Source organism: Meriones unguiculatus, chromosome 2 (genome assembly GCF_030254825.1).
Source record: "Meriones unguiculatus strain TT.TT164.6M chromosome 2, Bangor_MerUng_6.1, whole genome shotgun sequence".
NCBI lineage: Eukaryota > Metazoa > Chordata > Mammalia > Rodentia > Muridae > Meriones > Meriones unguiculatus.
In genome coordinates, this window is record NC_083350.1 from 71,816,571 (window position 1) to 71,830,204 (window position 13,634).

Sequence of the window (13,634 nt, forward strand, 5' to 3'; positions counted from 1 at the left end):
CTCTGTCTTACTTGAAGGATAGTGTGGTGTAGAGTTAATTATTTGAAAACCATATTGAGTGATTCAACACTTGCTAAAGAGTGTGCTTGCTTTCTTTCCAAAGATAGCTATGGAAGAGAGACATGAAAGCTAGGTGATGGGGTATGGGCTGACAAGATGGTATGCTCTGTGGACAGCCCTCTTCTTGGAGTCAGATGCCTCTAGCTGGACTCTTCTTCCTGTTTTCCCACCCAATGGGGATAAGAGCCCTGAGGGAAGCACCCAGTGATGGCAGAGGTGAGATTGCCTGCTAAGTGATAATGTTCCTCTGATTTAAAAAAAAAAAAAAAAAAAAAAGCCATAAACAAAGAGAGTGGTAATAGCATAATCAACAGAACTGAGTGGAAGAATGTCAGAGCCAGCTCTGAGGTGAGACACTTGCCAGTTCAAATACAGACTGAGATCTGGGTCAAGATGCTGTGAGAGTAAGCATGCTGAAGCCATGATTGACACCCTCATCTTCATCTACTCACCTAGCCCTCCAGAGGGGAGAACTTTTAACATCTACGATCCAAGCAAGGGAACAGGGGTTCCACACAGTCACTACCACTCAGTTCTGGTCCTGGGCCCCCAACTCTGAAGAGAGGTCAGCTGCTTCAGCCTGTTCTGTCCCTTAAGTGGGCTATTATCTCTTAATATTTGTTTCATAAGTTTCTACCATAGGCTTGGTTCTTTCTAGTAGCCTTCTCAGTCCTTTTAGAGTTTGTTTGCCCTTCTTTCTTCCCTATGTCTTTACTTCCTCCCTCCCTCCCTTCCTTCCTTTTCTGTATTGGGGGGAGGGGGGAAGGGAGACATAAGTGGGAGAATCAGGATCCCTTGTAGCACAAACTGGCCTAGAACTTATTATGTAATAAAAAATGACCCTGAATTCCTAATCCTCCTCTTTTCATCTCCTGAATACTGGAATTGCAAGCACACTTTGCTGGAGAGCTCTTTAAAAAAGACTTATTATTTTAATGTATGTATAACTGTGTGTCTGTATGAATGTATGCCATGTGTTCATGGTTGCCTTCAGAGGCTAGGAGAAGTGTCTCGTCCCCTAGAGCTGGATTACAGATCGTTGTGAGCCACTGACATGGGTGCTGGGAACCAAACTCAGGTCCTCTGGAAGTAGGAGCTCTTAACCACTGAATCATCCCTCCAGCCCTGTTTTTGAGATAGGGTCTTGGGCTGGCCTTAAACTCACTATGTAGCCAAGGATAGCCTTGAACTCATGATTCTTGGCCTCTGCCTCCATTATTGGGATTATTGAAATGTTCTACCATGCCGAGCAAGTAGCAAGGTTATAACAATAGTATAGCTATCAAAATCTTCAGAAGCAATAAAATAAAATACAGCAAATGGCTAATGAGTTACTATCATTATCTTCTATGCCTTTCATGGAGACTCTAGAAATACACAGGAAGACTTGTGTTTTCTCAGCAGGAATTGCAATGTGCTTGGTACAATGATTTTTTTTTTCTTTTTAAAGAATTAAGAAATCCATTATCTACAGAGTAACCTCAGAGGGACAGGCTGAAGGCTGCATCTTAGAATTTCCTCTCTGCCTCTCAAACCAGACGGAGTGGAGGTTCCTACTATCGCTCAGAATTGTTTCTTATGGCTCTTATGGATGTTCTTATTTATAGTCGTGATAAAACCATTTAAAAAGTCCCATGGACCTGCTACCCCCATACTCACTTTAATTAATCAGGCCTAGACTCATTAGCCCCGTAGAAACATTTTTTTTCTGTTAACTTTAAAGAAACTACAGAGTTGTGCTTCCATTAGCAATACTTTTTATTAAAGTTTTTACTTCGTGTTGGAGAGCGGTCTATTTATTTCTTATTTAGTTACTACATTTTGACTAAATGGTGTATGTATGAGCAAACGTGCGTGTGCGTGTGTGTGTGTGTGTGTGTGTGTGTGTGTTTTAAAGTAGAGCGAATCCGTCATTCTTTTAAATAAATCCTCTGTTTTTAACCTTAGCATGATTCCATTGGATAAGTTTTGCAGTTTTTTTTTTCCCAAGGGTGGAGCAAGAAGAGGTTTTTTAAAAATTGAAATATGACATCCATATCATTAGGGTTTTAAAGTTAGTAATATGCTTAAGGCAGATTTTTTATGGTTAGCAAAGCTGAGAGGTTCTGACACCAAAGGGTGCAGGCGGAGATAACTTACATAAATGTATATGGTCCCCCGAGGTGCCACAATTGTATTGCAGGGTTTCTCGTGAACAGCCTAGCTTCAGTGGAACAGCCAAGCAAAGCTAAGTGGTTCTGAACCGGATGAGCTGTCCATGAGCCGAATTATGGGCAAATGGAAGCAGCCTGGACGCCAGCCCTGTTCCTATGAGGCGCTGAAATGGGAATGCGTGTGCATCTAATGAAATGCTTATCTTATTAAAAGTGTTTCTTTTAAAAGAGCCGCTGTGTGATTTTAAAATGGATACCCTGGCAGATTACACAGGACAATTGGACCACGATAAGGTCTAGAGGTTAGGAAAGGGCTCTGCACAGACTGGGAGGTGAGACTAAAGACATGGGACTGATTGATGGGGCTCCTGAGAAACTGGCATCAGCCCCAAAGTTCATTCCTTTCTTCATGTCTGCCTATTTTAAAAATTGCATTGTCTTTTCTTTCTATTTTTATTTTAAGGAGCTTTGTAATTCCTGAAAGGCAGAAGCAAATAATTATGAAGAAAGAAGTTGTGGAAGAATTCTAGTCAAGTCTTGTTTCTTATTCAAACAATTAAACAAAACGCTTAATTAATTGTTTTATGTGCATGAGGCAGTCTTGTCAGAATGAAGTATACTCAAAGGAGCAGACAGGAAGTATGTTTGCTAGGAAGCAGCACCATAAAGATAGGACCCTCTTCCCCTCCCCTCCCTCCTCTTCCCCCCACATCCCTGCCCTTGGTTTGTTGAATAGGTCTTGAGCAAGGTCTAGTCTGATGTCATCTCACAATCCCCCTACCTCACCTTTCTGAGTGCTAGGATTGCTGGTGCGACCATGAGTGCTGTGTATATTTTCTTGCGGCTAGGATTTACCTCAAGAAAGTGTGTGTGGGGGGAGGAGGTCTCACTCGTTCTCATTATTTTTCACGTGAAAAAAAAAAAAAACAAAGGATCATCATGACCTCCAGATGCCATAATAATACGACAAAGAACAGTCTCCCTCTGTGCCTTTAACTTAAACAGCAGCACTTGGCCGGGACACAGTTAATTAGTGCGCAGGTTCTAGAAGCCACCACGATAGCGATTGCTGTCGTTGACTGAGAGTGTTGCCAGGCTGCTTAGAGTTCTGAACAATTTCTACATGTTAATCCCACATAAACTCAACCCCCCCCCAATAGAATGTTTCATCATGTTTCTGAGTTTTATATTTATATATGTATTATACTTATTTCTATTTTATGGCTAAAATTACTCAGGCTCTCTTCACACGTTCGGGTGGCAGGATTAGGATGGTAACTTGGAGTCAGGAAACTTATTTACAAGTGTTTATTACAAACAGATGATGCTTGGGTAGAGATTTTGATTTTTAAATCGTTTCCCATTTATCTGTGTGTATACGCATGGATGTGCGTGCACACCTGTGCCACTGTGCATGTGTGGAGGTCAGAGGGCAACCTGAAGGTATCAGTTCTCTCTTCTACCATGTGAGTCCCCGGGATCAGACATAGGCCATCATCCTTTAACTGCTCAACCCTTATCCATTATCCATTAACCTCTATCTGCTCAACCATCTCACCGTCCTGGTGAAGAATTTTCAAAGCCAGTAAAAAATACACGCCCTTTTATTCATCACAATTATGATCTCCATATATCTTTCTCCTTTGTTCCTTCCTTCCCTCCTTCCTTCCTTCCTTCCTTCCTTCCTTCCTTCCTTCCTTCCTCTTTCTCTCTCTATCCATCCATCTATTTTGAGACAGGGTCTCTCTGTATTGCCCTTGATGTCCTGGAACTCACAATATAGACCGGGTTAACATCAAACTCACAGAGATCACCTGCCTTTGCTGGGATCAAAAGCATGCAGCACTCGGCCCAGCCTCTGCTTCCTTCCAAAACAAAACACACACAAAACAAAAACAAAAACACACCAGTCATTATGAGACTTTGTCTCAAAAACAAACAAACAAATAAATATTTTATTTTATTTGCAGTGCTCAGAATCAGGCCCAAAACCTTTTGCATGCTAAGTAAGCAACCTACCACTGAGCCAACCCCAGTCTCCTCTCTTGAAAACATGTTTGTTTGTTTGTTTGTTTATTTGTTTGTTTTTCCAGGCAAGGCTTGCCTCAAACTCCTGCCTCAGCCTTCCAAGTGCCGAGATTACAAGTACATGCCACCTTTCCTGAATATACATCTTCTCTCCCTTGTGATCAAGGATATTTTCCCATTAACTAGAACGACTACAATTGGTGATTTGACCGTGATTGTGTTTGATTTCTTCTTATATTATCTGTGTTGCTTTCTAATGTGAAACTATAATGAGAAGAAACTCTGACAAAAGACTACATTGATTTAAGGGCCTCTGTAGGAGGGCTTGACATGTGTCAGAACCACAGACCAGCTGAAAATGACACCCATCAGGGGATGTGCAAGTGACAGAAGATCCGCCTCGTCAGGGAGAAGCGATCAGCGAGCAGTGCCCAGCGTCCACAGCGAAGCACAAGGCTATGACGCTGTGCAAAGGCAAATTATAAACAGGTGGTAGCTGGGGCCAAACTCCAGGAATCACAAATGCATTCTGTTCAGTTCATTAATGCTTCCATTCAACTCCAGGAAAAAGGCGCATTCCACAGCATTACAGGGAGTTTCAGGTTGGCTGATAAAAAACAGGTGATCTCCTGCCCCAACCCCTAACTGACACAAGGGTAAAATATAGCTGCATAATTGTCCTTCCTGTGTGGCAGGACCTCTTGTGGCGTCACAGGCGGAGGCTGCTGAAGCCGTGTCGGTGAGATCTTCATCCAGAGAGCATGCCAGTGAGAAAGCCGGGCCGCACAGCCTTAGCTAATGAGGTCTCAGCACACCCAGGTTGAAGCCACGTTCTGAGGTCTCTTTGCATTTCCTAGTAAGAATGCAGTTGAACTGCTCAACTCCATCTGGGTGTCTGGCTGCTTCAGTGGAGGCCTCTTCAATTTCACATTTCATCTCAGCAGCTAATGTCCACATCCTGTCAAATCGCCACCACGAAGGCACCTCAGGGCTGCCCTGGACAAAGCTGCAATGTTCAGCAGGAACTTACGATTTGAGGGTTCAGTGCCTACGATGCAACCAAATGATCTGTCCCGCAGTAACACAGCAAAGGGGAAGCATGTCCTCCTGAAAGGACATCTTATTTTCTCTTCCGCAGCCGTCATCATGCTCAGTGTTTTCAGGCAAGCTCCTGGCTGCGATTCAAAATATCCTATCTTGAAAAAAAAAAGTGCATTTCAACACTAGAACTGATTTTGACTCTGATATCTTGGAATATTCTCAGAAAAAGGCTATATTTGTGTTCTCACTGGTTTTTCCTTCATATTTTCTGCTTTTGTTTGTTTGTTTGTTTGTTTGTTTTAACTTTGTTTTGTGTTTTAAGGTATCCCAGGACATTGGCCTCTTGAGTACTGGCATTATTGGTAGGCACTGCCACCCTGACTGTTGCCTTGCTGACAAAAACAAAAACCATTAGCTGTTGCTAGAGTTTGTTAGACCACTGTACTTCAGTTATTTGTGGATAAGTAAAAGCTTAGAAAGAGTTTGAATGTACTCCTTCTTACCTTTTAATTGAAATACTCATGTTCACACACCCATTGCAGGAATTCCAATCCAAAGTGGCTAACGTTTATAGACATGGTATCAATTAGGAAAAAATATCCTCCCCCAACCCCTCTTCTTTTCCTTCTCTCTCTCTCTCTCTCTTTTGAAACAGGGTCTTTTTATGTAGTTCTGGCTGTCTTGGAGAACCCTATGTGGACCAGGCTGGCCTAGAATGCAGAGATCCACCTGCCTCTGCCTCTGCCTCTGCCTCTGCCTCTGCCTCTGCCTCTGCCTCTGCCTCTGCCTCTGCCTCTGCCTCTGCCTCTGCCTCTGCCTCTGCCTCTGCCTCTGCCTCTGCCTCTGCCTCTGCCTCTGCCTCTGCCTCCTGAGTGCTAAGATTAAAGGCATGTGCCACCACACCAGTCTTAAAAGGTATTTTCAAGTCATTTTGTGACTGCAAATAGAACTTAAGTTGCCTCTCATACTTGGTAAGTCGGAGGCCTGACTCTTCATTAAGGGCCTATTTGTAGTTAACCCTAGCTGGCTTAGAACTCCCTGGGTAGCTTACAATGACTTGAACTGGTAATCCTCCTGCCTCCACCTCCCAAGTGCTGAATTATACAGGTGCACTCTCATGCCACCAGGCTCAACGTTAACAGTCTGTTTTAAAATTTAAAGTTCATCATCTTCACCCTTTGTTTGAAGGGTCTGAAATTCATTCATCTATTTGTATTGCATAAAACAAAATGCATTCTCAAGATGGTGAAAATGAGCAACTTTCTGGAGACTGCCTGCTGCTGGAATTACCACAGATTTGGAGATGAGCTCAAAGGTTGGACTACCTCACAATATCAATGACCTAACGTTTAAAAAGAGCATCTTGGGTCAGAAGGATGTTTCAAAAGGTAAAAGATGCTTGCTGCCTGAGCCTGTTGATCGAGTTCAATTCCCAGAATCCATGTAAACACAGAAGTAAATGAAGCCCAGACAATGGTCCTCTGACCTCCACCTAAGCACCCCCTTTCATACAGCATGCACACACAATAAAAATGAAACCCTTCCAACTAGTAGGCAAGCTGCTTTACTTCCTACCTTCATCCCCAAAATAAAGATGACATGCCAGTCTGCAAAGAAGCTTCTAGCTCAAACATTCCAGGATAGCGACGCATTGCTTTCCAGAGGATGTGTGACTTTGAGATTTTTTTTTTTTTGGTGGGGGGGGTAGTGCTTCTATTTCTTTTTGTTTGTTTGTTTGTTTTTTGTTTTTTAATGAATAGTTCTTTCAGTCACAGCTTTAACAAACAGGTGGAGCATTCCTAATCCAAACACTCTGTAATGTTGTGCCTTAGTTTCTTTTTTCTGTTGCTGTGATAAATGGCCATGCAAAAGCGGCTGAAGGAAGAAAGAGTTAGCTTTTAGCTCACAGTTCCAGGGTACAGTCATCACAAGAGAGAAGTCAGAGTGACAGGAACTTGAAGCAGTCAATCATGTCACTTCCACTGGCAAAGGCAGAGAAAGAATGAAAACACGGGTGCCTGTGCTCAGCTTGCTTGCCTTACTCTTGCACAGTTAAGGATCCCCTGCCTAGGAAATGTTGCCGCCCACAGTGTGCTCCTCCTCCCACTTCACTTAATGTATCAAGATACTCATCCACAGACATGTCCAGCCTGACTCAGACACTCTGTCATTGAAACTCTCTTTCTAGAACACTCTAGATTAGGAAAATTGACAATTCAACCTATCAATGCTCCGAAAGTTGAAACTCCGAGTAACACTGTGATTGGCTGCAGAAAACTCTACACTGTGAGACTTTGTTTGATGCCAAGATTCTAAAATATATTGCACAACTCCAGGGAGATTGACTTAGTATGTTTGCCTTGTAAGAATGATTATAGCACCATACATGTATAATTCCAGAGCTGAGGAGACAGAGATAGAAGCGTTCTTGAGGCCTGCTGGTCAGCCAGTCTGGCTAGATCAGTGGACTTCAGTAAAAGATTTGGTCTCAAAAGACTAAACTGGAAGGAAAGCACTTGATGCTGACCTCTGGCCTACACATACATGCATACACACACACACACACACACACACACAGAATTGCAACTGCATACATCTGCATACACACATGAACACACACATAGACAACCCACACACATTCATGTGTGGTGTGTATGTGTGTATTTACCTTCAGGCTGCGTGTGGAAGGTATTACATAAGACATAAGTCAACGTCACGTTCAGACTCGGGTCCCATCAGTTCATATGTCTCTATGCTTTATTAAATGAACTTTCTGATTCTAAATGTTTCAGGTCAGAGATGCTCATGTTGCCTAAGTTACCATATCAAACAATTGGGCCTGTTTCCGCTGAGGCCCCTTCCTCCTCCGCTCCTCTCTACCTTAATGTCATCTGGGAAAGGAAACATTCATTCAGTTGAATTGTAGATTTTTGTTGTCGTTTTAAACATTTTATTGCAGGTCACAGAATATACCTACCAAAGAGAATATGCAAAGAAAACTACCAGTCTCTTTTGTATTGCTTTGTAAGATATTTCTGTTTTCTTCTTCCAAGAGAATGGTGTACTCAAAGCAGATGTCCATGCCCCAGTACACTTTACACATTAAAGATAAAAATCTACCACTACCTCTTCTTCTCATTATGACATCAATCTCTTGAGTCATTAGAGCATTGGTTTCTTGGACCATAGCAAAAACAAACAAACCAACCAAAACTTAATTCTTCCCCTTTCTATTGTCTTTGTAGCACTTCCTTACCATAGTGTAAAATGATCAGTAAAATTCACTTCCTGTAAAATGTTGCAGCTACAAATATTTGCACGGCATATTTGGTTCTGCGTAGTTTTTGTTTGTTTGTTTGTTTGTTTGTTTCGGTATCCTAAGCCATACAACCTGCTCTCTCTGTGTATGTGTGTGTATTCTCTCTCATGTGTGTATACATGCTCATGTGTATATACATGTGTGTGTGTATATATATGTATATATATGTTTATGTGTATATATGTGTATATATATGTATATATGTGTGTGTGTGTGTGTGTGTGTGTGTGTGTGTATGAAATGCCAGGGAAGTCTTTGAATTAATGAGCCATGAAGTGCTCAAAAACATACCATTTCAAAAAGCATCCATCCAGGATGTAACACTAAGGGGAGGTGACCCTTGAGCAACCAAACATCCCACTCTAACTGAACAGAATTAATCCTTAGCAAGTCTTTGAGCAGAGAACTGGAGAGAAAGAAGTGATGGGGTGGCTCAGAACTCGGAGCTGCAATCTGTTTATTATGTTAGTCTTTTTGCCTCCATGGAGTCCTTCAGTCAGATAATGGATTTATACAGCACCCCCACCCCCCATAAAAAGTGACCACAGGGAGGCAAGCAGGGAGAACACAGGGGCTATGCTCAGAAGGTTGACAGAATAAACCTCAGTAGTAGGTATGTTAGGTTTTGTTTTCTTTTAATTTCGCCACTAAAAAAATAAAATAAAATAAAATAAAATAAAATAAAAATTCAGTGTAACTCCTTCAATCTTTTTACAATTCTGCATGGTTGAACATTTGAAATGAGTTTGTGTATCACCCCGAGGCACTGGTTCAGACTTGATTGGGGCAAAGCAGACTGCATGTGCTTATTTTTATCCACGTCATTTGGGACATTTCTGTCGCCAAAGGAACCAAAACCATGCCGTCCCGCTGCCAAATTATCACCTAGCCATTGATCATCCAGGGCGGTGAGCCTCATCAACAAGTTGTGCGACCTTCCTGTAATAGCAACGCCTGGTCAACTTGAGAAAGTGAAGCGAGAGCCCTAAACACAAATAAAAAGAAACAACCAACAATCCTTATAATTATCATCATCTGCCGCGTTTCCCTCTTTTGGCAAAGAAACACTCCATCCATTTGTAGAAATCGCCCGCGGACACGTTACATCAAAACTAATCACAACGATTAAAATCAGCTTTTCTGTGCAAGAGGAGAGTAAAAAGCAAGTTGGAGGCTGAAATGAGACTGTTTTTCCAACAAAAAAAAATCTGGGAAAAATTTCCTATATGTATATTTCTCTATATGCCTATGTAAGGCTTTATTTTTGAAGATCAACTGTGCGCCTGTGATCGGTTAATTTGATTTAAGTTTTATTTTGGAGATTTGGACTGGAGGTAGAGGCGCGAGCTAATTGTATCCTGATCCTTGCCTTGAGGGGTTTCAAAGCCCTGGAGCAACTCTCCTCTGTATTTTGTTCTGTCTACCTTAGCCAAGCTATTGCATTTCTCTCTGGTGTGGCGAGGCGAGCAGATCGCTGGGAGAGAAATCGGAAAAGGGGGGAGAGGAAAAGGAAAAGGGGACTTGGAGAGAGACTTTGTGCTTCAATGTTTCAGGTAAGATCTGACGGTTTGGGTTTGTTATTATTTGCTAAGGAGGGTATGGCTGGGACTTTGGGCGCAACTCGCTTTTACGCATGTGCCAGGCATGGGGCGAGAGCGCGGCACACTCGCACACACGCAGCCGGGCGCGGACGGCGGCTGGGGATCCGCTCGCACCGGCTGCGGCTGCGGCTCCTCCTCGGTTTTCTTCCTGGCAGAGGGAGCCGAGAGGGCGCGGGTGGAGGCGGCGGGAGCCCGGGCCGGAGCTCCGCCGGGGTCGGTCGCAGGCGCGCGGACTGGGGCCGGGGGTCCCCGCGGCCGGGTCCAGCGTCTCCGAGCTCGTCGCCGAGGCTCCGGGACCCCAGCGTCCCGTCCCTGCTCCCGCCAGCCGCGCGCGTCCATTCTTCCCGGGGCGCCCCCGGGGCTCGGCGCCGATCGCGTGGGGGTGGGGACCGTCGCCGTGCTCGCAGCCAGTCTTGGCGGCGCCCCCCCTCCCCCCCGGGACACCCGCTCAAAGACGCCATTGTGGCTACCGGGCGGGTCGGGCCCCGGGGCGCTTTATTTATTATTTATTTATTTGTTCATTTCTCCCTTCTCCTTTCTCCCGGGCCGAGCCCTTTTGTAAGCCGCGGCTGGTGCCCGGAGCCGGCCCGCGTGCAACCCCGGGGCTGATCCAGATTCGTCGCCTCCGCCCACTCGGGCGCCTTTAAAGCCTTTTCCCATCCCCTCCCATTTCCCCTCCCCCCCTCCAACCCCATCCCTGGGTGCAAATGTTTCATTTATTTTTAAAAAGCGCCCGTTCCTCTTCCTTCCCACCTCCTCCCCCGATAGAGACCTAGGCACACGCTCAGAATTAGAAGTCTCCTTGGGAGGCGGGCGCGGGCTTGGGGCGCCCGGGTGGGGGAAGGCTGCGGTTGCCGCAGGTAACGGCGGTAGCTGTACGGCAGTCGCCCCCCTCTCCTCGGAGCCCGCGGCGCCGAGTCCGGAGCCCGCGTCCTTCCCTCCTCCTCCTCCTCTTCTGGCGGCCACCGTTCCCTTAAAGGGACAGAGTTGCCCGGCTGCCGCCGGTGTACGCCGTCGCTCCCCGCGCGCCGGGCGCAGAGGTGGGAGGAAGGGCCGCAGTTTGGCGTTTGGCTCTTTCCTGACCTCTTTCCTCCTCTACCACCACCCCATTACCACCACCCCCACCACCACCCCCAAGCCTGCCTCCCCTCTGGATGGAAATGTGGAGTGCGCTTCCTCTCCTGCCCCCAAGAGGGACCTGGCTGGAAAATAAAAAGAGTCCTCACCTCCTGGAAAAGGAACGGGGCGGGTGACGCGTTGTGGTGAATTGCTTCCAAAGTGAGGTGGAGCCCCTGAACGACCAAATAGAGGAGGATGGACCTGTGTGCGGGGACTCCTTACCTGGACGCCTGACCGGCACAGGCGCAAACTTGCTAGCGGTGGAGGCCGTCAGGGATCGCCTTTGTGCCTTCCAACACTTAGGCTCTCGTGGAAATGATTTTCTGGTGTCAACACGTTTTCACCGTGACTGCTTCTGGGGCCGGCTGGGCTGAAGCGAACTAAGTTAGCAAAGTTACGGTGGGGCTGTCGGCTTTATGCGTGGTTTAGAATCGCACGAGGGGGCTGTCCGGCACCCTCTAGGGCACCGCAGTAGGCAGAAGTAATTGGTACAAATATTATACTACTGTTTAGAGCATAGGACTGGCTGCTTTCAAGCAAATCTTTGCTGCCGCCCGCCCCCCCCCCCCCGCCCACGCGCGCGCGTTTGTATGTGTGTGTCCTTGTGGCACTCAGGGAGACACAACAATTTAACATACTCATTCTTTAAGAAACGTTTGCCTTCTGTTTTCAATCAGCTAAGCTGGCAGCTAGAGATACAAGTTTATTTGAGAATACCCTCTGGGTACCAAGCATGCTTGGATTGTTTTAGCAAATTAAAAATGAGCAAAATGCTTTTACCTTCTCAGCAGTAGACTCCTTAAGAGACCTCCTGTTTCGTGTGTTATGTGTGTGTTCCGGGAGAAGCATCTTCTGTGTGCTAGCTCGAATGTTTTTAATGTGGAAAAGAGAAAATAAAGGATTTTTAAAGGCTGAGCCTGATGCCAGGAATGATTCATTAAATCTGAGTCCACGTCAAGGAATTCACCTGCCTGTATGGGATGCTGTGGGAGCTAATAGTCAGGCAATTTGGCGAATTTTAAATAGCAGTGAGTCCATTTGTCCCCCGGATAACGGGCGAGATGCCAGTTTCTTCCTCGTGTTTAGCTTTTGGTGGCATTTGGCTTCCAAGAAGGGGCTGGCAGTTTAGGAGTCTGTGCCCTAAGCAGTCCTGCTGGTGCAGATGGAAAAGAGCTGTTGGTGGTTGTAAGGATGGCAGTAGGTTAAGTGTTTACTGATGAGGTTACAGAGGTGACCCTGAAACTTGAAAACTTCACATCACAGAGTAAACTTCAGGGGATGGGGCCTTCGTGTGTAAAGAGGATGTGACTGACTAGGCTAAAGTACCATAGTCTGTAGGTAAGAAATCTCTCCACGCGTTAACTATGACTGATAACGTGTGGGGGTCGGGGGGTGGGGGAAATCTGCCACCACAGCATGCAGAATGACTGCAGCGGCTTTTGTTGTATTAATTATGCCCGAAGCACAATACAAAGTCCCGGAACACACACTAGAGGTCTCTCTTCTATCTCTGCGATTGTTAGGTTTGTAATTCTTTGGCGGAGCTTGGAGAGTGGGGTGCTCAGTAAAGGCCTGGTAATTTTGCCTTCCTGGTTATTCTCCATGTTCTGACGTGAGGCGTCTCTTTGGGGGACAGTATTCAGTAACCACCCAAGCATTCAGAAAGTAACTACAGTAAGAACGACTTCTACCGATTGGTGACAATGTACTAACTGCATTGAAGCTTTAGGCTTTTCAACATAGACTATTTATCCAAAGCAGTTTCTTTTAAAATGCAAACATAACAAGTGAAAGTTGTATTTGTTGGACAGTGTGCTGAAATTAAACTTTTTTTTTTTTTTGGCTCTGAATTTAGCACATAAAACTTGTTTGTTCGAATGCTTTCTGGTCTTGACATTTCTAAATGCAATGTGATTATTGTACCGTCCTGAAACATTTGCCTCATTTGCTCAGATTATCCCCGTTGCACTCAAACAAGGCTTTTTAAAGTTCCTCCTCCTCCTCCTCCTCCTCCTCCTCCTCCTCCTCCTCCTCCTCCTCCTCCTCCTCCTCCTTCTTCTTCCAGTTTTTCGAGACAGGGTTCTCCGTGTAGCCCTGGCTGTCCTGGACTCACTTTGTAGACCAGACCACCCTCAAACTCAGATTCGCCTGCCTCTGCCTCTCCAAGTGCTGGGATTACAGGTGCGTGCCTCCTCGCCTGGCTTAAAGTTAAACTGATTTTTTTTTCAACTTTTTAAAACTAATTTTTCATTCTCCAATAAATAAATCATTTATCTATCCTTAAGTTGAAACTTCCTGGGAACAAAGGCTTTC

At 45.2% G+C, this 13,634-nt stretch overlaps 1 protein-coding gene across 1 annotated transcript in view; it reads left to right on the plus strand.

Annotated features, from left to right (window-relative positions):
* The first annotated feature begins 10,005 nt into the window (after positions 1 to 10,005).
* Positions 10,006 to 13,634, plus strand: part of Kctd1 (potassium channel tetramerization domain containing 1) — a 186,021-nt gene continuing 182,392 nt past the window's right edge. Inside the window, exon 1 of the mRNA XM_060377650.1 lies at positions 10,006 to 10,154. Within this exon, the coding sequence (XP_060233633.1) occupies positions 10,146 to 10,154 (9 nt within the window). The 5' untranslated portion in view covers positions 10,006 to 10,145. The remainder of the gene's footprint in view (positions 10,155 to 13,634) is intronic.